This window comes from Salvelinus namaycush, unplaced genomic scaffold, assembly GCF_016432855.1.
Source record: "Salvelinus namaycush isolate Seneca unplaced genomic scaffold, SaNama_1.0 Scaffold4, whole genome shotgun sequence".
Classification (NCBI taxonomy): Eukaryota; Metazoa; Chordata; class Actinopteri; order Salmoniformes; family Salmonidae; genus Salvelinus; species Salvelinus namaycush.
Genome location: NW_024061007.1, coordinates 319,625 through 342,131, shown reverse-complemented (window position 1 = coordinate 342,131; position 22,507 = coordinate 319,625). Strand labels below are relative to the sequence as shown.

General features: G+C 43.0%; 1 protein-coding gene across 1 annotated transcript; it reads left to right on the top strand.

The window, feature by feature from the left end:
• The first annotated feature begins 878 nt into the window (after window positions 1-878).
• Window positions 879-21,887, top strand: LOC120041019 (tripartite motif-containing protein 16-like). Its single transcript, XM_038985987.1, has 7 exons — window positions 879-1,325; window positions 10,479-10,643; window positions 12,602-12,697; window positions 20,231-20,464; window positions 20,789-20,948; window positions 21,074-21,133; window positions 21,370-21,887. The coding sequence occupies exons 1-7, from the start codon at window positions 894-896 to the stop codon at window positions 21,885-21,887; spliced, it is 1,665 nt and encodes a 554-aa protein (XP_038841915.1). The 5' UTR covers window positions 879-893.
• Window positions 21,888-22,507: the final 620 nt, after the last annotated feature.

Below are 22,507 nucleotides of genomic sequence, written 5' to 3'. Positions count from 1 at the left end.
TCTCTATACCTCTCAGTCTCTAAACCACTAGGATACCTGTCACCTTGACAGTGTGTCTCTCTACCTCTCAGTCTCTAAACCACTAGGATACCTGTCACCTTGACAGTGTGTCTCTCTACCTCTCAGTCTCTGAAGACACCCAGCCATGGTCAGGATTATTAGAGCAGCTTTTCCTGCTGAAAGACAGTTTCATTTCATCTGGTTTCAGAAATAATGTATTGTATATGTCCATAACCCCGTCCACCTATAAGATGTGGGGATCTGTATGACTAAGAAGAGATACAAAGAACTCTGATTGTAAAACGTCTTCTCTTTTTAGTCCTAGATATGTCTAGGGTTACTGCTGAATGTAGTACCTCTAACCCTGACCCTAGACCTAACAGTAATAACCACCCTGTAATGTAAAGTATTACCTCATTCTCAATGATCACTCAATACATACAGTATTCATTTCACCTACAGTACATTGTATCAATATCAAGTTCCCTCCTCATTACAACCACGTATTAATTATTATAGACAATTATAATCAGTGTTATAACACATACGTGTATTATAAGGCATTATAAAGGTCATTAAAATAATTATAATTTGTACTTCATAGAAACTGTTACCCTTCATATATTCTAACCACTATATTTAATATTAAGGGTCCTAACCTAGGAACTAAAATATGTCTCTCCTTCTCGACGTTGCATGCAGTTCTCTCTCCCTCTCTCTAACCCCTCCCTCCCTCTCTCTAACCCCTCCCTCCCTCCCTCCTTCCCTCCCTCTAAACTCACCTATCTGGCAGAACCAGAAAGTCCATACCTCCCAAAAACTCTCTTCTGTGGAAACAAAACTGATCTGAGTCTCTGTGTCGTCTGTCTGTGTGAGAGTGAACAACAGTCAAAATGGCTCAGCAGGGAGTTCTGCTGGACCAGGACCAGTTCTGTTGTTCTGTCTGTCTGGATCTACTGAAGGAGCCAGTCACCATCCCCTGTGGACACAGTTACTGTAGGATCTGTATTGAGGGCTGCTGGGATCAGGATGTTCTGAAAGGGGACTATAGCTGTCCTCAGTGCAGAGAGACCTTCACTCCAAGGCCTAATCTGAGGAAAAATAACATGTTGGCTGATATGGTGGAGAAACTGAGGAAGACAGGACTCCAGGCTGCTCCCCCTCCTGCTCTGTGCTATGCTGGACCTGGAGATGTGGCGTGTGATTTCTGCACTGGGACCAGAAAGCAGGAAGCCCTCATGTCCTGTCTGGCATGTCTGGTATCTTACTGTGAGACTCACCTCCAACCTCACTATGAATTTCCTGCTTTGAAGAAGCACAAGCTGGTGTAAGAAATTGTATTAGATATTGGTAACTTGTTTTAACAACTTCTCAACATTAGCTATAGTTGACACAACATACACACCCCCTCTTTCTCTTGGACATATGCTGGACACATTGGACATATACACGACACCCACAACTCCCCTCCCCCATGACAATCACACAGACACACCCAACCCATGGTTGGACCTCAGGACAAAGAACTCTCAGGAACCAATGGAACGTGGACACCAGGCCTGATCAGGACTACCCAAGACCCAGATCGACCAATCGGAAGGCCGGACTCGCAGATCTACCTACTTTGCTTGTTGTCTATGTAGTACTGTACAATTCTGGAAACTGGCCTCTTTCCCGGACGATTCAATAGGAATCAGACAGAAAGAGCCTTGCTGCAAGATTTTACTAAGATATCTTTACATGTGATTAAACGGCCTTATTATAAAATTATCCACCTCGTCCTATTGTCTCCTCTTGTTCTCCTGTCAACAGTAAACGTTTTACTAACAGACTTGGTAAGCAGAGGATGGTTTCATCTTTGAATTCGGCCCAATAGAAAATTAATCGGACAGGAGACGAGAGGGAGAAAGATTCCAGAGGAGAGGTGACCTTTTCGAGGGAGAATCGCGATTCAACCCACACAGGAAACTGATCAGAGAGCTCGAAACTAAAGAGGTGAGCAGATGCCCGTTTAACCAAAATCTGTATATTGTATTATAGCCAATATCTAAATTCAATGATCAGGAGTACTGTGGTGAGTGTGAATTGTTGCTAAATTTATGTGGAATTGTTTAGAATTTAAGGCATTGTGTACAGATATCTAAGTATTAATAGGTCAAAGACTTATTCACATAGTCTGGCACCACTATGCTGATCGAGTAGGTGTACAGTGAAGGATAAGCTTTATAACGATTCACATAGTCGGGCCATATTTGACAGTCGATCAGATAGGGGTTACCGTGAAGAATCCACAATTAAAAGATGGGATCCATATAGCCGGGCAGTAGTTAGATTTGGCAAATCAGCTAAGTGTTACCGTGAAGACCCATAAAAAATAAAAATAAAAATATATAACGATTCACACAGTCGGGCCATATTTGACAGTCGATCAGATAGGGGTACCGTGAAGAATCCATAATTAATATAATACGATTCAAATAGTCGTGCAGTAGCTATACTTAGCTAGGTGTTACGTGAGGAATCTAATGTGATATTGCATGTGTAAGTTGTGCTGTAATTGTATGTGTAAGTTGTGTTGTCGCAATGTGGGGGATTGAACGTTCCACGAGACCAATTGCTACTAACTAGCCATATGCTAAGTTGAGGCTGTGCTAAAGTGACCGCCGTGTCGATGTGTATATATTGCTGTGAAGCAACTATTTTCTGCTGATGAGTTGACCGGATTTTTCCCTCTCCTACTGTTGATAAATCCCTAAGGGTTGGAATCAATTTGAAAATTATTATAGAAGCGCGTGAATTACTAGTATATTGTCCCCAAAGGAAATTTCTGAAATGTTTTGGCAAAGTATTTAATTAATCGGAAAAAGTTCAAATTAATCGGAAAAGTTAATAGAAATAATATCTTTCGAATTATATATCTTATAATTGCCATTCCAATTATATCAGGAGCGCCTGAATTACTAGTATATTGTCCCCAAAGGAAACTTCTGAAATATTTTGCCAAAGTATTTAATTAATTAAATAAGCGAAAAGCAATAATATTTTTATTATAAGTACCTAAAACTGTCATTCCAATTATAACAGGAGCGCGTGAATATATTCGTATATTGTTTCAAAAAGATATAGCTGAAATATTGTTGGAAAACGAAAATAATTCATCGAATACACGGCAATAAAATTCTTTGTCCACGCGAGTCGGACACGAGACTGGGGGAGGTTAGAGGAAGAAAATACATCGCTGGTTTCGATCAGTGACGGGCTAAAGTATACAAAGATAATAATAGACCCAGACATAGCTTAACGACAAAATGACCACGACTATCGTCCCCAAACACAAATTCAACGAATATTTAGATCAGAGAATGAAAGACAGAGCAGGCGGGAAATTACACTACAAACCCGTTAAAAGAATTTGGGAAGAAGTGAGGCTGAGATGGACTCAAGCAGGTTTCCTTAGTGGAGTCGCCCCATCAAAAGGGCAACTCCTCATTATGGAGAAAGAATTGGAGGAAGCAGTGAAGCAAGGGATAGAATGTGAAGTTGATAAGAATAAGAGTCACTTATTTAAAAAGGCAGGAACAAAGCAAAGGGAAAAGGCAGAGGCTGAGATGAAAATAGGATTATGGGCGATTGAGGAAATTAGGAAAGCTCTCCCTTACAGGAAACCTGATACGATGGGGGTGGGCACTGGAGCACCAACTGACACCAAAGAGGGCAGGCTCAACAATAATGACGCCCCACCTACCACCACAGCAGCCCCATCGGCCCCAATCCATCTCAGGGGCACTGTGGGGTTAATGGCAATTCCCCAGGCTCAGTTCAACTCCCATGTGCATCACCACATCACCCAATACAATAAGGATAAGGGAGGGGCTGAAACACAAATCCAGTCCCTACAGGTACAACTTTTGAAACTACAATTGAAAGAGGCCCAGAAAGGAGAGAAACCCAAGAAACAGATGGTGGCTGAAGACCAACAAGAAATCTCACAAATTATTGAAAAAACTGTTTCCCGAATGATACAGCAACAACAACTACCCATCTTCACCCAGCAGGGACCACCTATACACCCACCCCAGGAGCAGCCATTCCAACTGCCGTATGCCTACCCGCTTCAGCCATACCCTTCGTCGGAACCACCACTACAACCCTACTACCCACTACCACAATCAAACTATTCACCCACATGGGGACAGCCCCAGAGATACTCTGGATCTTATGGAAGCTGTCATAATTGTAAACAAGCTGGGCATATGGTGCGACAGTGTCCGCACCCAATAACCCCGGCCCAAAGCCAGTTTCTGGCCAAAAGGGGACGAGGATACGCCCCTAGACCAAGGGGGAGTCAGGCCAATGATGTATCAACCATGTGCGGCCCTTCAACCCGCATACAATCACCCCAATCCAGACCCGAATCAGCAATCACCTCCCCCTTTTCAGGGCATGGCTGACGAATATGCCCCATGGCCCTGAAGCTGCTCACCACTAACCTACACTCATCATTGACCTGGACTACTGAAGCATCAAAGGCTTTTACACTCTTGAAAACAGATCTCTAAGTGGCAGTAGCCCTAACAGCACCTGACTAAAAAAAAACAAGTTCCATCTGGATGTTTCTGAAAAAGAAGGATTTACATCATCCATCCTTTTCCAGAACCTAGAGGGGGAGAGTAGAGTGTTGAGGTATCACTCCTCCAAACTGGACCACATTGAAGAAGGGCAAACCACATGCTCCAGGTATGTGGCTGCAGTGGCAAAAGCTATTGGAAAAACAGCCCACATGATAATGTGCCATCCATTGGAAATCCACACCCACCATGGGGTTGCAGCATATCTGATGAGCAAAGAATTCACGTTCAGCGCTGAAAGGAAAACGAAAATCCAGAATAAATGCACACAATCACACATCACATTTGTCAACACTGACAAAAACATGGCAGACGCACTCAATGCTGAAGGTCTACCCCACTCCTGTGCAGAAAGAGCTGCACAGGAACTGAAACGGAGACCTGACCTGGGGAACGAACCACTCACCAACACACACAGATATGGGGAAAGACAATGTGACAAATGGAAAAAGGTACCTGTTAGTTATGGTAGACAGGTTCTCTAAATGGGTTGAGGCAATACCAACAGCAGGGGAGGATGCAAAATAGGTCATTAAGTGGCTGCAAACCGAACTCATGTGTATTGTTTAATGACAAACGCTCCATGTACCAATAGGGTCGGATGTGTAAATGTCAACTGATTGTTGTTTAATGATGGGGTTAGTGTACAGGCCACAATCTCATAAGTCTCGTGGAACGCGCCAATCAAATGTATGTGCAGGTTTGAAGTTGATTTGGGTTGAAGTCCTGCCCCTGGCGTTGCTGGCCATGAGAGCCTCTCCAGGTGCAGGCACCCATCTCTCTCCTCATGAGACAATGGCTGGAGGAGTCATGCTTGGTCCACCAAGGAAGGGAGGTCATATGCCCGCCCTTGATGTACAACAAATTGTAATGTCTGATAATTGACGGAACTTTCTGCAGCTCTCTTCACACAGATTCACAAGGTCCAACAGGGAAGCTGACGAGAGATCCGGCACCACTGAGGGAAAATTGGTGACTGGGTGGGGTTAATGTCCACAAGAGAAAGTGGCTAGAACCCAGGTGGACTGGACTGTACGAAGTGAGGGAGGTTACTTCACACTCAGTCCAGGTCAAAGGTAAATCAGGCGCACCTTGGCACCACCTCACACATTGCACTCCAGCCCCAATCCCTTCTAGAACACTGACAGAAGTCAGAGCTGATTTAAACAGCTTAAATTCGATTCCAAATGAAGACATTTCTGACTCAGGTGATGCGGAATCAAACTCCGCCTCCCCTGATAAAGGAACCTCGCCCAGTTAGAGGGATATTTCTCCCTCCCTGGGCAAGGCTAGGGATATCTGGCCCCTTATTTGTGATATTCCTACTGATATTTGGGGTGTCCCTGGGCACTTTCACATGGTTAATAGAATAACTATAACCGGATCCCCATGGATGTATGTCACGGACACTCTAGTCTAACTAGATAATAATAGATTTAAAAAATTTAAAAAATTAAAAATTTGGAAAACAATAGTTAAAATAAGGAACTAACATTGCTCAAATTGAGAAGGTTGAATAAGAGTGGGTGGAGAGCTGTGCAGAGAATGGACAGAAGATGGCAGTATTGCAGCACCCAATGGTCTCCCAGCCGACGGGGGGGCCTGGTTGAATGCTGGTGACATAATTTTGTTTTTTGGAGTAAACATTAAGGTTAAGGGTTTCCGTGTACCCAGAGATAAGATATCTTAAAAGAATACACTCATATGGGAATAGGAGTTTTACTTTCTGAGTTTTATTTAGGCAAGGGACTTTGAGAAGATAAAGGGTTCTTTTGGTATGTCTAGATATGGAACACGAATGTAGGTGTAACATTTTGACCTGTTTTCTGTTTCCATTGCATTTTCCGGCGACTTGATCACTCGCGGGGAAATGTAGTGAGAATAATGAGATTGTGTCATTTGGGATACTAGTTTTGAGGTAAATTGATTATAATAGAGTTTATAACTCTTGACCATAAGGTAAGCATTTGTATTGGCCATTAGAAGATAGAGATAGGTTAGTTAAGGTTATGTTAGGACTTTAAAGATTGACACTATAAGACCTGTTGTTATTTTTAAATCCATGCAGATAAAGTCAAAACAGTGAGACACTTAGTTAATATTGTAAAGGAACACATAGAAAAAGGCAGACAGATGGGTCTACCCCGCACTGTTGAGACCTTGAAGGTTTGAGAGCAGGTTAGGGAGGGTGGACCAGGAAATGAGCAAGGTAGGCTGTGAAATAAGATAGGAGAGAAAAGGGTTAACATATATAAGCAGCGCAGATACATTTCAAAGTAGATAAGTCACTTGACAGAGAATTGGAAAAGAATAGATATGAATGTACGCCCAAGGGAGAATTGGATATGCGGGGAATAAAAGGGACATTCTTATAATATGATGTACTAAGTCATTATTTAGATTAGGTAAGGTTGATACCTGGCCAGAGCCAGGTATCAAACGAAGGAGGGTACATTGTGGTCTAGGAAAGGATGGGGCCTATTGGATAATAAACGTATTTAAAATTAAACATTTCTAGTTAACCAAACCTGTATGTCCAAGAGTTTATGCATTGCAGGTGAATTAAGGGAGAAGGTGAATCACTCGACCTGGGGGCATATCGCACTTGGAGGGTGAGACACACTGACACTGCCGAATGATCACAGAGTTAAGGAGAAGAACCGTTGCTAATAGAGCTCGGGGATCAACTCCTTAATGAAGAATCCCTGACCCTGACCTCTCAACCCTGTGTACGTTCATAGAAGTGAAAGTGTTGCTTGATCTCTGGCTGATGATGTGTTCTCTGGGAGAGGGTGGGGTTTTACAGGACTGCTTGTAGTCCTGAGCTGTATGATCAGGATACGATGGGGATGTTACCATCGCAGTGCTGCCAGAACCACCACCAGTTCCAACGGACCAGGGTTCAGCCGGCCTCCTCCACCACTTCAAGACCAAGTCCCACGCCATCACCTAAGCTCTCCAATCTGGTACAGATAATAAATATAAAAGACATCTCAGATAGTGAACATTTGGGGACTGAAACTGGTTATGAGGAAAGGGAGAATATGTGGTTGGCCTACAAAACACTTAATAGAAAGGACTGTGTCGTATGTGGACATGCCAGACCTATTCTGGCTGCTCACCCATTTGTCCTAAGTAATGGGGAAGGTTGGATGTGCATATTGGAAAAGTTCAAGCCAAATTCAACCCTGTGTAAAACTCTGAGTCTTGTGTTCCCAGTAGTCCCTCCCCAGAAGGTACCGTGGGGAGTTAAGGCATATGGGGGATATAACAGCTGTATCACTGGTACAGGTAGAGGTATAGACTATGGAAGGCTCCCTGCTACTACCTGCATCACTAATACCACTAGGAACTAGAGGTGTTGCTGATGTATGGTGGATGTGTGGACCTGCCAGGCGGTTGACCCCATTTTTGAAAGGAAATTGTCGTTGCTCATGTGTTTTGGCCAGTCTGATACCACCATTGCCTATTATTATAGCTAATCAACTTCTGGGAGCTACACAGGACACAGAGGCTTGGGACCAACCCAGGAGACGGCAGAAACGTGACGCTCCTTGGTCCGAGGGTACAGATAACATGCACACCAACCTGTTGGGGGTCCCAATAGGGGTCCCCCACGAATTCCAGACATTAACCAGGAATGATGGCCTGTGGCATCTGATGCCCATCATTGGCCCAGCTATTGTTGATGCTAAAACAAAAGGTCTGGATCAATTATATCTACTATAATTAATGATGATTTGTTAAACACACCCACACAGGACTTACAGGGATGGCTGAACAATTGGATGCTACCTCACAAACCAGTAGACACAATAGACTAACACTGGACATAAGTCTGGCCAACCAGGGAGGTGTATGTAAAAAGATTGTAGAACAGTGTTGCACGTTTGTTCCTAACAATACTAGTCCGGATGGGAGCATTTCAAAAGCTCTGAGTGGGTTGGCAAGGTTATCAGTGGAGATGAAGGGTCTTGCAGGTGTGGAGGAGAGTGGACTGTTCCCCTGGCTGGGTGGTTGTTCTGGTAAGTACACTGCAATGATGATTACTGGATTTCTGACACTAGTTGTCGTTTTTCATTTCTGTGTTGTCTGTATCATACCTTGTTTGAAGAAGTTTGTTACAGATGTGTAAGGGGCCTCTGGTATGATGCCGTTGCTTGATGCTCCAGTTGGAGAGGCTGATACGAAAACGAGCTTCCGCAGGAGAGTGGACTGACAGAGGAGGACCCTTGGTTTGCTGTAGATGATGTTGTTCAATGAATAAAAAGTGATGTTTGTCCTCCCTGTTGTGAAGGTTTGAAGTTCCCGGGTGGCGACGAGCCCACCTGGTACAGGTTGTATAGAGGGATGGACCGGAGGGTTTAACATATTCTCGTTTTTTGGTTTACTAATGTGTGGTTGGCCACTCCAGGTGTAGTTATTGGAGTGGTCTCCTTTTTGGTCCTTGCTCAGTTACGACTCAACTTACATTGATGCTATTGGTGTCCCTAGGGGGTGCCAGATGAATATAAACTGGTGGACCAAGTGACAGCTGGGTTTGAATCATCATTTTGTTGGTGGTGTACAGTTAATAAAAATGTGGACAGAATTAACTACATTCATTTTAATGTCCAGAAACTGGGCAATTGGACTCAACAAGGCTTCGAGGCGGTCCATGGACAATTGGCAGCTACGTCCCTGATGGCATTTCAAAATAGAATCGCGGTTGATATGTTATTGGCTGAACGGGGGGGGGTCTGTGCAATGTTTGGTGAACAGTGTTGTACTTTCATTCCCAATAACACAGCCACGGATGGGAGTCTGACTGTAGCATTGGAGGGACTTCGTACCCTTAATGGTAAGATGAAACAGCATTCTGGAGTGGACACTACTATGTGGGACTCATGGATGGATGCTTTTGGTAAATATAAGACGCTGGTTTCCTCCATCCTAGTATCAATTTCTGTTTTTGCGGCCATTCTTGTACTTTGTGGATGCTGTTGCATTCCATGTGCGCGCACGCTTGCTAGCCGTGTTATAACTGCCGCCATAGACCCTAATCAGGAAAGGGCCCAAATGTTCCCATTGCTTGAGGATGGGGAAGCTGGACCTGTCTATATATTTGAGGACTAAGATACTTTTATGTCACGTCTCTTGTGAGACGTGAAGAGAGGGAATTAAAAATTTGTCTTCTGACAAATTTTATCCCTTAGCTTTGTCTTTTTATACTTTTATGTCACGTCTCTTGTGAGACGTGAAGAGAGGGAATTAAAAATTTGTCTTCTGACAAATTTTATCCTTCAGTTTTGTCTTTTTATATACTTTTATGTCACGTCTCTTGTGAGACGTGAAGAGGGGGATTTGTAAGAAATTGTATTAGATATTGGTAACTTGTTTTAACAACTTCTCAACATTAGCTATAGTTGACACAACATACACACCCCCTCTTTCTCTTGGACATATGCTGGACACATTGGACATATACACGACACCCACAACTCCCCTCCCCCATGACAATCACACAGACACACCCAACCCATGGTTGGACCTCAGGACAAAGAACTCTCAGGAACCAATGGAACGTGGACACCAGGCCTGATCAGGACTACCCAAGACCCAGATCGACCAATCGGAAGGCCGGACTCGCAGATCTACCTACTTTGCTTGTTGTCTATGTAGTACTGTACAATTCTGGAAACTGGCCTCTTTCCCGGACGATTCAATAGGAATCAGACAGAAAGAGCCTTGCTGCAAGATTTTACTAAGATATCTTTACATGTGATTAAACGGCCTTATTATAAAATTATCCACCTCGTCCTATTGTCTCCTCTTGTTCTCCTGTCAACAGTAAACGTTTTACTAACACTGGTCAAAGCCACCGCACAACTACAGGAGAAGATCTGCTCTCATCATGACAAACTGCTGGAGGTTTACTGTCGTACCGAACAGCAGTGTATCTGTCTGCTGTGTGTGATGGATGAACATAAAGGCCATGATACAGTGTCAGCTGCAGCAGAGAGGACTGAGAAACAGGTAAGACCAGAACAACTTGTTGGTTACTGTCTGATAAACAAAGAATTAAAGATACAGTAGGAACTAAATCTGTTTGAATATGAGATCATTCAAGTTAAATTGATCAAGGGCAGAACAAATATGAACACAAACCTTGAGTGTATAGAAATGTTAACCCAGATTCTTCAAATATATCATCATTTTATAAAGCCTGTTATGTTCTGAAGAGACAGAGTAAAAACTCAAACCAAGTTTATTCACCCACTGGGTCATACAGCTGCAAAGACAATGTATGATTACACAATAACATATATTTATAACCTCCTACTAGGCGGGATCAACTCCTTACACATCTAGACAGCCAATACATATCTGTTGCTAGGCAGGATCAACTCCTTACACATCTAGACAGCCAATACATCTCTGTTGCTAGGCAGGACCAACTCCTTACACATCTAGACAGCCAATACATCTCTGTTGCTAGGCAGGACCAACTCCTTACACATCTAGACAGCCAATACATCTCTGTTGCTAGGCAGGATCAACTCCTTACACATCTAGACAGCCAATACATCTCTGTTGCTAGGCAGGACCAACTCCTTACACATCTAGACAGCCAATACATCTCTGTTGCTAGGCGGGATAAACTCCTTACACATCTAGACAGCCAATACATCTCTGTTGCTAGGCAGGACCAACTCCTTACACATCTAGACAGCCAATACATCTCTGTTGCTAGGCAGGACCAACTCCTTACACATCTAGACAGCCAATACATCTCTGTTGCTAGGCAGGAACTGAATTGGTTCCTCTCACTGGTGTAGTCATGGCCCTGTCTGATGCTTAAACCTTCGTGGGTGTGGAAATGTATGTGTGTGAGATAGGACTGTAGTAGGAGGGTCGTTGTGGTGGCTTGACCTCAAGACGAATTACTCGCTCCTCCCTAGTTCTGCAGCTGGCCTGTCTTATCAGAGACTGAAACTAGACTGTTGAATTCCTGACTCCTCCCTAGTTCTGCAGCTGGCCTGCCTTATCAGAGACTAACTAGACTGTTGAATTCCTGACTCCTCCCTAGTAATGCAGCTGGCCTGCCTTATCAGAGACTAACTAGTCTGTTGAATTCCTGTCTCCTCCCTAGTTCTGCAGCTGGCCTGTCTTATCATAGATTAACTAGACTGTTGAATTCCTGTCTCCTCCCTAGTAATGCAGCTGGCCTGCCTTATCAGAGACTAACTAGACTGTTGAATTCCTGGCTCCTCCCTAGTTCTGCAGCTGGCCTGCCTTATCAGAGACTAACTAGTCTGTTGAATTCCTGTCTCCTCCCTAGTTCTGCAGCTGGCCTGTCTTATCATAGACTAACTAGACTGTTGAATTCCTGACTCCTCCCTATTTCTGCAGCTGGCCTGCCTTATCAGAGACTGAAACTAGTTGCCCTTTGTCTCCCTCTTTAGGAACATTGATATTCAACAATAACATGTTTGAACAGAATATTTCAGCACTTCCCCTTGTCTCTCTCAGTAACTTTCCATACACCCAGTTCCTATCCACCCGTCATTGACCCCAACATATACATTCCTTATACATGTAAAGTCATTAGTACGTTATAGTATGGTAACATCAATAAGTATATTTCTAGCTAGAATCCAACAAGTCAAACAGCATTATCATTAGTTATCAAACACCATTATAATTCGTCATCAAACACCATTATCATTAGTTATCAAACACCATTATCATTCGTCATCAAACACCATTATCATTAGTTATCAAACACCATTATCATTCGTTATCAAACACCCAATCAACTCTCTGTTTTGTGTACTGTTAAAACTATAATCATTCACATGACTACATAATGATATAATTTCAGACAGACACTTTGTATCCCTATCTTCTATGGGTCCTATGTCACATTACTATACTATTGATCTACTGGACTAATAAAGCTTGATAGCTCATTGAAGAGTGATTCTCCACAGATGCAGCTGGGGATGAGTCAGCAGAAGGTCCAGCAGATATTCCAGGAGAGAGAGAAGGAGCTGAAGGAGCTCCAACAGGCTGTGGAGTCTTTCAAGGTGAGTATTGTTGACCAGAGGAGACACACCATTTCACTTCTCTTCTCCATTCAGAGAGAGGGAGAGGAAGGAAATTACTTAGTCAACAGTGGCCAGGAGTTGATATTGCTTACTTGATTTAAAAACTATTGTTAGAAAACTAGCCATGTACATATGTGAATATTTTCATATTTTGTTTCTCATTCTTTTACCAATCCCACTGACCCCACTGTTGAGAACAGGCTGTCTTGACCCCTTTCAGAGAATAGACTGTTTAATGTAACTGACGGGATATGAACCCAGGTCTACCGTGGGAGAAACCAACATCTTGACCGTTACACCAAGAGGACATTCTCTATTGGACCGACCCTGATTTAGAAGTAGCAGGTGGGACTACCTCATCACATAACCATGAGTAACCATGACTGACTCATGTCCCCTATACATCAACATGGAGCTCTCTCTCTATTCAATTCAAAGGGCTTTATTGGCATGGGAAACATATGTTCACATATGAACAGAAATGAACAGTAAACATTACACTCACAAAAGTTTCAAAGGAATAGAGACATTTCAAATGTTATAATTCAATTGGAAAACATAGTTTATTTGTGGTTTCAGGGTGGTTGGGACTTGTGATATTTGTTTGTGTTTCTTCTGACCAGAGGGAGTGGTCGCTCCGTGTCACGCAACTTGAGTCAAGATCTGTTTCTTTGCTCTCAGGAACAGGGCACCATTGAAATGAGTGATTTCTGGGGTAGTTAAGTGTGGAGGTGGAGCAATTGAAGTTGAAGACTCCTGGTGTTTGTGATGCCCGCCGTTTGGTGAGACGCAGACCCGGTGGTGAGCGTGGTGAAACAGAGGAGTCACTGTCAGTCCTTTTGAGTTTTGAGTCTTTACCCGACAAAGTCATGTTAGGATATATCAGTTATCCTGTTAGAGTCTTTGTGTTGAATCCACTGAGCTGTTTCAGGTGCAACGTTTATGGTCGTGTTGCAGCAGTTTGTAGGAGGGAGACTCCAAGATGTGGGAAGTGTGCAGGAGGTCATGGGATAGAGGATTGTGTAGTTTAGGTGGATAAAGTTGTGTGTGTCGACTGTAGGGGTGTCCATGTTGCTGGGGATCAGAAGTGTCTGGTGAGAGAGAGGCAGGTTGAGCTGGCTAGAGTCAGAGTAGTGCAGAAGGCGTCGTATGCTGAGGCAGTGAAGAAAGTAGAGGAGGATGGGTCAAGGGTGAGGGATCCTGAGAGGATCCCTGTGAGTAGTAGATCTGTGCACCACAGAGGGAAAGGCCAACGAGTGATATATGCTTCAGTAAGGTTGGCTTCTTAGCGTTTATAGCAATGGTTATCAACTGTCCCACAGAAATGGAACCTAAATCACAGACAATAGATGTTGTGGTGGCAGCTGCATAGAAGTATTTGGTCATGTGAGATTGGATTTCAGAAGAGTTCCAGGGTGTGTTGAGTGGTGGTGTCCCGTCCTCCCAGGTCGTTGGCATGGTGCAGGAGCAGATAGGGTCAAAGTAGTGGAATGGGGTAGTGGGTTTTTAATGAGTGTAGGGTTAGTTGGCATGGTGCAGGAGCAGATAGGGTCAAAGTAGTGGAATTGGGAAGTGAGTTTTTAACGAGTGTAGGGTTAGTTGGAAGGGTGTTACTTAGTATTATCATAATTTCCCCTTTTCCCATTTTGTATCACAAAGTAAAATAGATTTATATTATAGTCCAGTTGGGGGCGGTAATGCAACATATTGGATGCCAACCACCGTTAAACTCCAAAGAAGAAGAAACGTTATATTATGTCTATGTACAGTGTTGTAACGATGTCTCTCTCTCTCTCATTCCATCACTTTCGTGGTAGTTGGTTGGGTGGGTCTCTGGTTATGAATGGGGTGCTGACAGACAATCGTTGATGGATATTTATAGAGCTCTGATCAGGACAACAATTGATTACAGGTGTATAGTTTATGGAACAGCAGCAAAGACTTGTGTTCAGGAGCTGGACAGAATCCAGTATATAGCTTTAAGGATATGTATTGGTGCATTTAAGTCAACATCTGTATGTGTCTAACTAGTGGAGGCAGGTGAGATGCCTTTGGATATACGGTGTAATAAATTGTCATTAGCTTATTGGGTTGAAAGGCTGTGAGGTTGAGCATCCCACTGCTACTGTTCTAGATGACTGTTGGGAATATACTAGTAGAAAAGGCAGTGGCTTTGGTTGGACAGTTGTAGGTATCAATGTTATTATGGAGAAATGAGAGAATGGGTGTAGTAGTGAGATTCTGGTGGGTCCCAGTCCATCCGGGTGTGGAAGGAAATTAAATTGTAGACCAGTTATCTAAAAGAGCTTTAAAACAAGATATAATTGATATTAATGTTCCACTGAGTACAAGTGAAGCCAAATGTAAGATCAGAGACATTTTGATAGATATGTGGCAGAAGAGATGGGACTCTGAGCACAAGGGACGGCATTTATATGTCCTCTAAAGGTCGGTGGACCAAGGATCAAAGGTCAGATTAGGAAGGAAGAGGTGGTGTTTACTCAATTGTGTTTAGGACATTGTACATTGAACTGGTCCTTACATCTGGTTGGCAGCATGTGAATGGTTTGTGTCTGGAGGGTATGGTCAATGAAACGGTGGAGCATGTGTTGTTATATTGTTGTAAGGATGTTGAAGAGAGGGAAAGTTTGAAGTGTAGGGTCATTGAGGTTGGACGAGGTTGGGGGTTTGGAAGGGATTTGGGGGATGGGGGAGGGTCTATTAGAAGTTACTAGGGCTCTTTTTTATTTTCTCAGAAGTTCTGAGTTAGGTAGGAGGATTTAGAAATGGTGTAAACTGTGATTGGACACACTCCAGCACAGTAGGTGGCGCCATGCACCTTTAACGTTGGTTTGTGGACCGCCATTATATCATAGAAGAAGAAGTTGGTCTGTGAGGGTTTTGTGGTTCCTGAGGAGGGCTACTATTCTTTTTTATTTAGATTTTCAAGTGTTTTCTGAATTTAATTTTTCATGGTGGAGGGTTTGTTTATTGGTTTCCACTGTTTATAGGTTAGAGTTGAGGGGGAGTAGGGTAGTTTATTTATTAGTTTCCACTGTTTATAGGTTAGAGTTGAGGAGGAGTAGGGTAGTTTATTTATTAGTTTCCACTGTTTATAGGTTAGAGTTGAGGGGGGAGTAGGGTAGTTTATTTATTAGTTTCCACTGTTTATAGGTTAGAGTTGAGGGGGAGTAGGGTAGTTTATTTATTAGTTTCCACTGTTTATAGGTTAGAGTTGAGGGGGGAGTAGGGTAGTTTATTTATTAGTTTCCACTGTTTATAGGTTAGAGTTGAGGGGGGAGTAGGGTAGTTTATTTATTAGTTTCCACTGTTTATAGGTTAGAGTTGAGGGGGAGTAGGGTAGTTTATTAGTTTCCACTGTTTATAGGTTAGAGTTGAGGGGGAGTAGGGTAGTTTATTTATTAGTTTCCACTGTTTATAGGTTAGAGTTGAGGAGGAGTAGGGTAGTTTATTTATTAGTTTCCACTGTTTATAGGTTAGAGTTGAGGGGGGAGTAGGGTAGTTTATTTATTAGTTTCCACTGTTTATAGGTTAGAGTTGAGGGGGAGTAGGGTAGTGTATTTATTAGTTTCCACTGTTTATAGGTTAGAGTTGAGGAGGAGTAGGGTAGTTTATTTATTAGTTTCCACTGTTTATAGGTTAGAGTTGAGGGGGAGTAGGGTAGTTTATTTATTAGTTTCCACTGTTTATAGGTTAGAGTTGAGGGGGAGTAGGGTAGTTTATTAGTTTCCACTGTTTATAGGTTAGAGTTGAGGGGGAGTAGGGTAGTTTATTTATTAGTTTCCACTGTTTATAGGTTAGAGTTGAGGGGGAGTAGGGTAGTTTATTAGTTTCCACTGTTTATAGGTTAGAGTTGAGGGGGAGTTGGGTAGTTTATTTATTAGTTTCCACTGTTTATAGGTTAGAGTTGAGGAGGAGTAGGGTAGTTTATTTATTAGTTTCCACTGTTTATAGGTTAGAGTTGAGGGGGGAGTAGGGTCGTTTATTTATTAGTTTCCACTGTTTATAGGTTAGAGTTGAGGGGGAGTAGGGTAGTTTATTTATTAGTTTCCACTGTTTATAGGTTAGAGTTGAGGAGGAGTAGGGTAGTTTATTTATTAGTTTCCACTGTTTATAGGTTAGAGTTGAGGGGGGAGTAGGGTAGTTTATTTATTAGTTTCCACTGTTTATAGGTTAGAGTTGAGGGGGGAGTAGGGTAGTTTATTTATTAGTTTCCACTGTTTATAGGTTAGAGTTGAGGGGGGAGTAGGGTAGTTTATTTATTAGTTTCCACTGTTTATAGGTTAGAGTTGAGGGGGAGTAGGGTAGTTTATATATTAGTTTCCTGTTTATAAGTTAGAGTTGAGGGGGAGTAGGGTAGTTTATTTATTAGTTTCCACTGTTTATAGGTTAGAGTTGAGGGGGGAGTAGGGTAGTTTATTTATTAGTTTCCACTGTTTATAGGTTAGAGTTGAGGGGGAGTAGGGTAGTTTATTTATTAGTTTCCACTGTTTATAGGTTAGAGTTGAGGAGGAGTAGGGTAGTTTATTTATTAGTTTCCACTGTTTATAGGTTAGAGTTGAGGGGGGAGTAGGGTAGTTTATTTATTAGTTTCCACTGTTTATAGGTTAGAGTTGAGGGGGAGTAGGTTAGTTTATTTATTGGTTTCCTGTTTATAGGTTAGAGTTGAGGGGGAGTAGGGTAGTTTATTTATTAGTTTCCACTGTTTATAGGTTAGAGTTGAGGGGGAGTAGGGTAGTTTATTTATTAGTTTCCACTGTTTATAGGTTAGAGTTGAGGGGGAGTAGGGTAGTTTATTTATTAGTTTCCACTGTTTATAGGTTAGAGTTGAGGGGGAGTAGGGTAGTTTATTTATTAGTTTCCACTGTTTATAGGTTAGAGTTGAGGAGGAGTAGGGTAGTTTATTTATTAGTTTCCACTGTTTATAGGTTAGAGTTGAGGGGGGAGTAGGGTAGTTTATTTATTAGTTTCCACTGTTTATAGGTTAGAGTTGAGGGGGAGTAGGGTAGTTTATTTATTAGTTTCCACTGTTTATAGGTTAGAGTTGAGGGGGAGTAGGGTAGTTTATTTATTAGTTTCCACTGTTTATAGGTTAGAGTTGAGGGGGAGTAGGGTAGTTTATTAGTTTCCACTGTTTATAGGTTAGAGTTGAGGGGGGAGTAGGGTAGTTTATTTATTAGTTTCCACTGTTTATAGGTTAGAGTTGAGGGGGGAGTAGGGTAGTTTATTAGTTTCCACTGTTTATAGGTTAGAGTTGAGGGGGAGTAGGGTAGTTTATTTATTAGTTTCCACTGTTTATAGGTTAGAGTTGAGGAGGAGTAGGGTAGTTTATTTATTACAATTGGTTCATTCATTCCCCTCCTCTACCCTGTAACTATTCCCCAGGGTGTTGCTGTAAATGAGAATCTCAGTCAACTTACCTGGTAAAATAAGGGTTCAATTAATAAAAAATAAAAAAATATATATAAAAATAAAATAAAAAGGTGGCGCCATGCACCTTTAACGTTGGTTTGCGGACCGCCATTATATCATAGAAGAAGAAGTTGGTCTGTGAGGGTTTTGTGGTTCCTGAGGAGGGCTACTATTCTTTTTTATTTTGGTTTCAAGTATTTTCAGAATTTATTAAAGCCAAAGCTAAAGCTACCCTAAACAATTCAATATATCAGTCAATATATTTTCTCTGTGATTTGTTGTTTTCCCGTCAACCGTTCCATCGCATCTTAACCGTGTTACCGGGCGGGCACTAGGACCCGGGGGAGGCTGCTGCTGCAGAGGCTGCTGCACCGGTAGTGACGTCAGTCCTACTTGTAGCTCATTGTGGTCAACGTCAGCTGTGGCTCGAGACTGCTAGCTAACGGTTAACGGAGAGGAAAAGACTCTGACAGGACACATTCATGTAGATAGGATATGATGGCAATTTGTGGTAAGTTACAATAGAGAGAGAGACTTTTCACTACTATAGACTTTGGTCATAATCAAAGCTTTGTTAACCAATACGTTTTTATGTGAGGCTGCCGGTAAGTTACAGTGTAACAGACGTTGTTAGCTAGCTAACGGTAACGTTAACGGTGTCTTTTAAATTCCACATAAGTTATGTGTCGATGAAATCTAGATAACGTTGTATTTAATGTAGTTTTACTATCTGTGCCAGGCTATAAATGACACAAATGATATCTAGTTAACGTTGTATTTAATGTAGTTTTACTATCTGTGCCAGGCTATAAATGACACAGATGATATCTAGATAACGTTGTATTTAATGTAGTTTTACTATCTGTACCAGGCTATAAATGACACAAATGATATCTAGTTAACGTTGTATTTAATGTAGTTTTACTATCTGTGCCAGGCTATAAATGACACAGATGATATCTAGTTAATGTTGTATTTAATGTAGTTTTACTATCTGTGCCAGGCTATAAATGACACAAATTATATCTAGTTAACTTTGTATTTAAGTTTACATGTGAGTCATTTAGCAGACACTCTTATCCAGAGCCACCAGGGTTAAGTGACTAAATCTGCCTAAAAAAGGCGATTTACAGTTTTTTCACCCAGTCTGCTACTTAACACCAAGCGGTCCAGGAGGGGAGACAAGTTGTTATTTTCCTGTTTGGTCCTAAGAACAGGTTTTAGTGGTCAAATAAAAAGGGAGACATTTTTTGGTAGAGCAGGACCAAGAGGTGTTCTGTACCTGTCTGTCCAGGAGGGAGGAGAGTAGAGCAGGACCAAGAGGTGTTCTGTACCTGCCTGTCCAGGAGGGAGGAGAGTAGAGCAGGACCAAGAGGTGTTCTGTACCTGCCTGTCCAGGAGGGAGGAGAGTAGAGCAGGACCAAGAGGTGTTCTGTACCTGCCTGTCCAGGAGGGAGGAGAGTAGAGCAGGACCATGAGGTGATCTGTACCTGCCTGTCCAGGAGGGAGGAGAGTAGAGCAGGACCAACAGGTGTTCTGTACCTTTCTGTCCAGGAGGGGGGAGAGTAGAGCAGGACCAAGAGGTGTTCTGTACCTGTCTGTCCAGGAGGGAGGAGAGTAGAGCAGGACCAAGAGGTGTTCTGTACCTGTCTGTCCAGGAGGGAGGAGAGTAGAGCAGGACCAAGAGGTGTTCTGTACCTGTCTGTCCAGGAGGGAGGAGAGTAGAGCAGGACCAAGAGGTGTTCTGTACCTGTCTGTCCAGGAGGGAGGAGAGTAGAGCAGGACCAAGAGGTGTTCTGTACCTGCCTGTCCAGGAGGGAGGAGAGTAGAGCAGGACCAAGAGGTGTTCTGTACCTGTCTGTCCAGGAGGGAGGAGAGTAGAGCAGGACCAAGAGGTGTTCTGTACCTGTCTGTCCAGGAGGGAGGAGAGTAGAGCAGGACCAAGAGGTGTTCTGTACCTGTCTGTCCAGGAGGGGGGACAAGGCCTGGTGGACCTGCAGAGCAGGGTGGCAGCGATCTGACTCAATGAGGTGCAGAGAGGATACTGTACCTACTGTCTCTCTCTCTCTCTCTTAACAGCGCTCTGCACAGTCAGCAGTGGAGGACAGTGATCAGATCTTTACTGAGCTGATCCGCTCCATTGAGAGAAGGAGCTCTGAGGTGAAGGAGCTGATCAGAGCCCAAGAGAAGGCTCAAGTGAGTCAAGCTGAAGGACTCCTGGAGCAACTGAAGCAGGAGATAGCTGAGCTGAGGAAGAGAAGCACTGAGCTGGAGCAGCTCTCACACACAGAGGATCACATCCATTTCCTCCAGGTAACTAAACTGTCTTGTTACATGTGATATGAAATGAACTTCATGTGAAACTATTCATCTACATCATTATGTTGTCCTGTCCCTCTGTCTCTCTCTCTCTCTGTCTCTACCTCTGTCTGTCTCTGTCCCTCCCCCTCTTTGTCCTTCTCTGTCTCTCTCTCTCTCTCTCTCTTTCCCTCTCTCTCTCTCTGTCCCTCTCTCTCTCTCTGTCCCTCTCTCTCTCTCTCTGTCCCTCTCTCTCTCTCTCCTTCTGTCTCTCTCTCTCTTTCTCTCTCTCTGTCTCTCTGTCTCTCTCTCCCCCTCTCTCTCTCTCTCTCTCTCCAGAGTTATCAGTCTCTCTCCAGTATCAGTGTATCTTCAGACTTACCCAGCATCGTTGTCCGTCCTCTTCAGTACTTTGGAGATGTGAGTAAGACTGTGTCTGAACTGAGAGAGAAACTAGAAGACTTCCTTAAAGGAGAATGGACCAAGATCTCCACTACAGGTGTGTTGAAAACAATAAGAACATCAACTTTAGACCATTGAAAGTTCCCTACTAGTCATATACATGTGGAATATGGTCTGATGATAACATTCCCTCTCTCTGTCAATGTGTTTGTGTGTCTGTAGTGAATATAGTGGATGTTGTACTGCCTCCAGAGCCCAAGACCAGAGAACAGTTGTTACAATGTGAGTCTCTTTATTGTGAAGTAACTAACAGTCTCTTTTTACTGACACTCCTAACAATCCCTCTAGAAATATATAGCAATAGTAGATCTAATCAAAGACTGGGTATCTATCTGACTCCTCATATTTCTCTGATTTGATCTCTGCTGTGCTCTAATCAAAGACAGGGTAGATACAGTATCTGACTTAACTTATTGTTCTGACTCCCCTCATTGGTCTCTGCTCTGCTCTTCTCCCAGATTCCTGTCAGCTCACACTGGACCCAAACACAGCAAACACACTCCTCTCTCTGTCTGAAGGGAACAGAAAGGTGACCTATACAGACCAAGTCCAACCATATCCTGACCATCCAGACAGATTCACCAACTACTGGCAGGTTCTGTGTAGAGAGGGTCTGTCTGGACGCTGTTACTGGGAGGTGGAGTGGACTGGGAAGTGGGTTGTTGTTACAGCAGTCTCATATAAAGACATCAGCAGAACAGAGAGAGATGGTGGATTTGGAGACAATAACAAGTCCTGGAGTTTAGAGTGCTCTAGTGGTGGTTATTATTTCAGACACAATAATGTTGTGACTAAAGTATCAGGCCCTCAGTCCTCCAGAGTAGGAGTGTACCTGGATCACAAGGCAGGTACTCTGTCCTTCTACAGTGTCTCTGACACAATGACCCTCCTCCACAGAGTCCAGACCACATTCACTCAGCCCCTCTATCCTGGGTTTTGTCTCTGTTTTGGTACTGCTGAGCTGGTTAAACTGTAGTAGGGTCCACATAGATACTAGTCATGCTGGTGTAGTCTATAGCTGAGCTGGTTAAACTGTAGTAGGGTCCACATAGATACTAGTCATGCTGGTGTAGTCTATAGCTGAGCTGGTTAAACTGTAGTAGGGTCCACATAGATACTAGTCATGCTGGTGTAGTCTATAGCTGAGCTGGTTAAACTGTAGTAGGGTCCACATAGATACTAGTCATGCTGGTGTAGTCTATAGCTGAGCTGGTTAAACTGTAGTAGGGTCCACATAGATACTAGTCATGCTGGTGTAGTCTATAGCTGAGCTGGTTAAACTGTAGTAGGGTCCACATAGATACTAGTCATGCTGGTGTAGTCTATAGCTGAGCTGGTTAAACTGTAGTAGGGTCCACATAGATACTAGTCATGCTGGTGTAGTCTATAGCTGAGCTGGTTAAACTGTAGTAGGGTCCACATAGATACTAGTCATGCTGGTGTAGTCTATAGCTGAGCTGGTTAAACTGTAGTAGGGTCCACATAGATACTAGTCATGCTGGTGTAGTCTATAGCTGAGCTGGTTAAACTGTAGTAGGGTCCACATAGATACTAGTCATGCTGGTGTAGTCTATAGCTGAGCTGGTTAAACTGTAG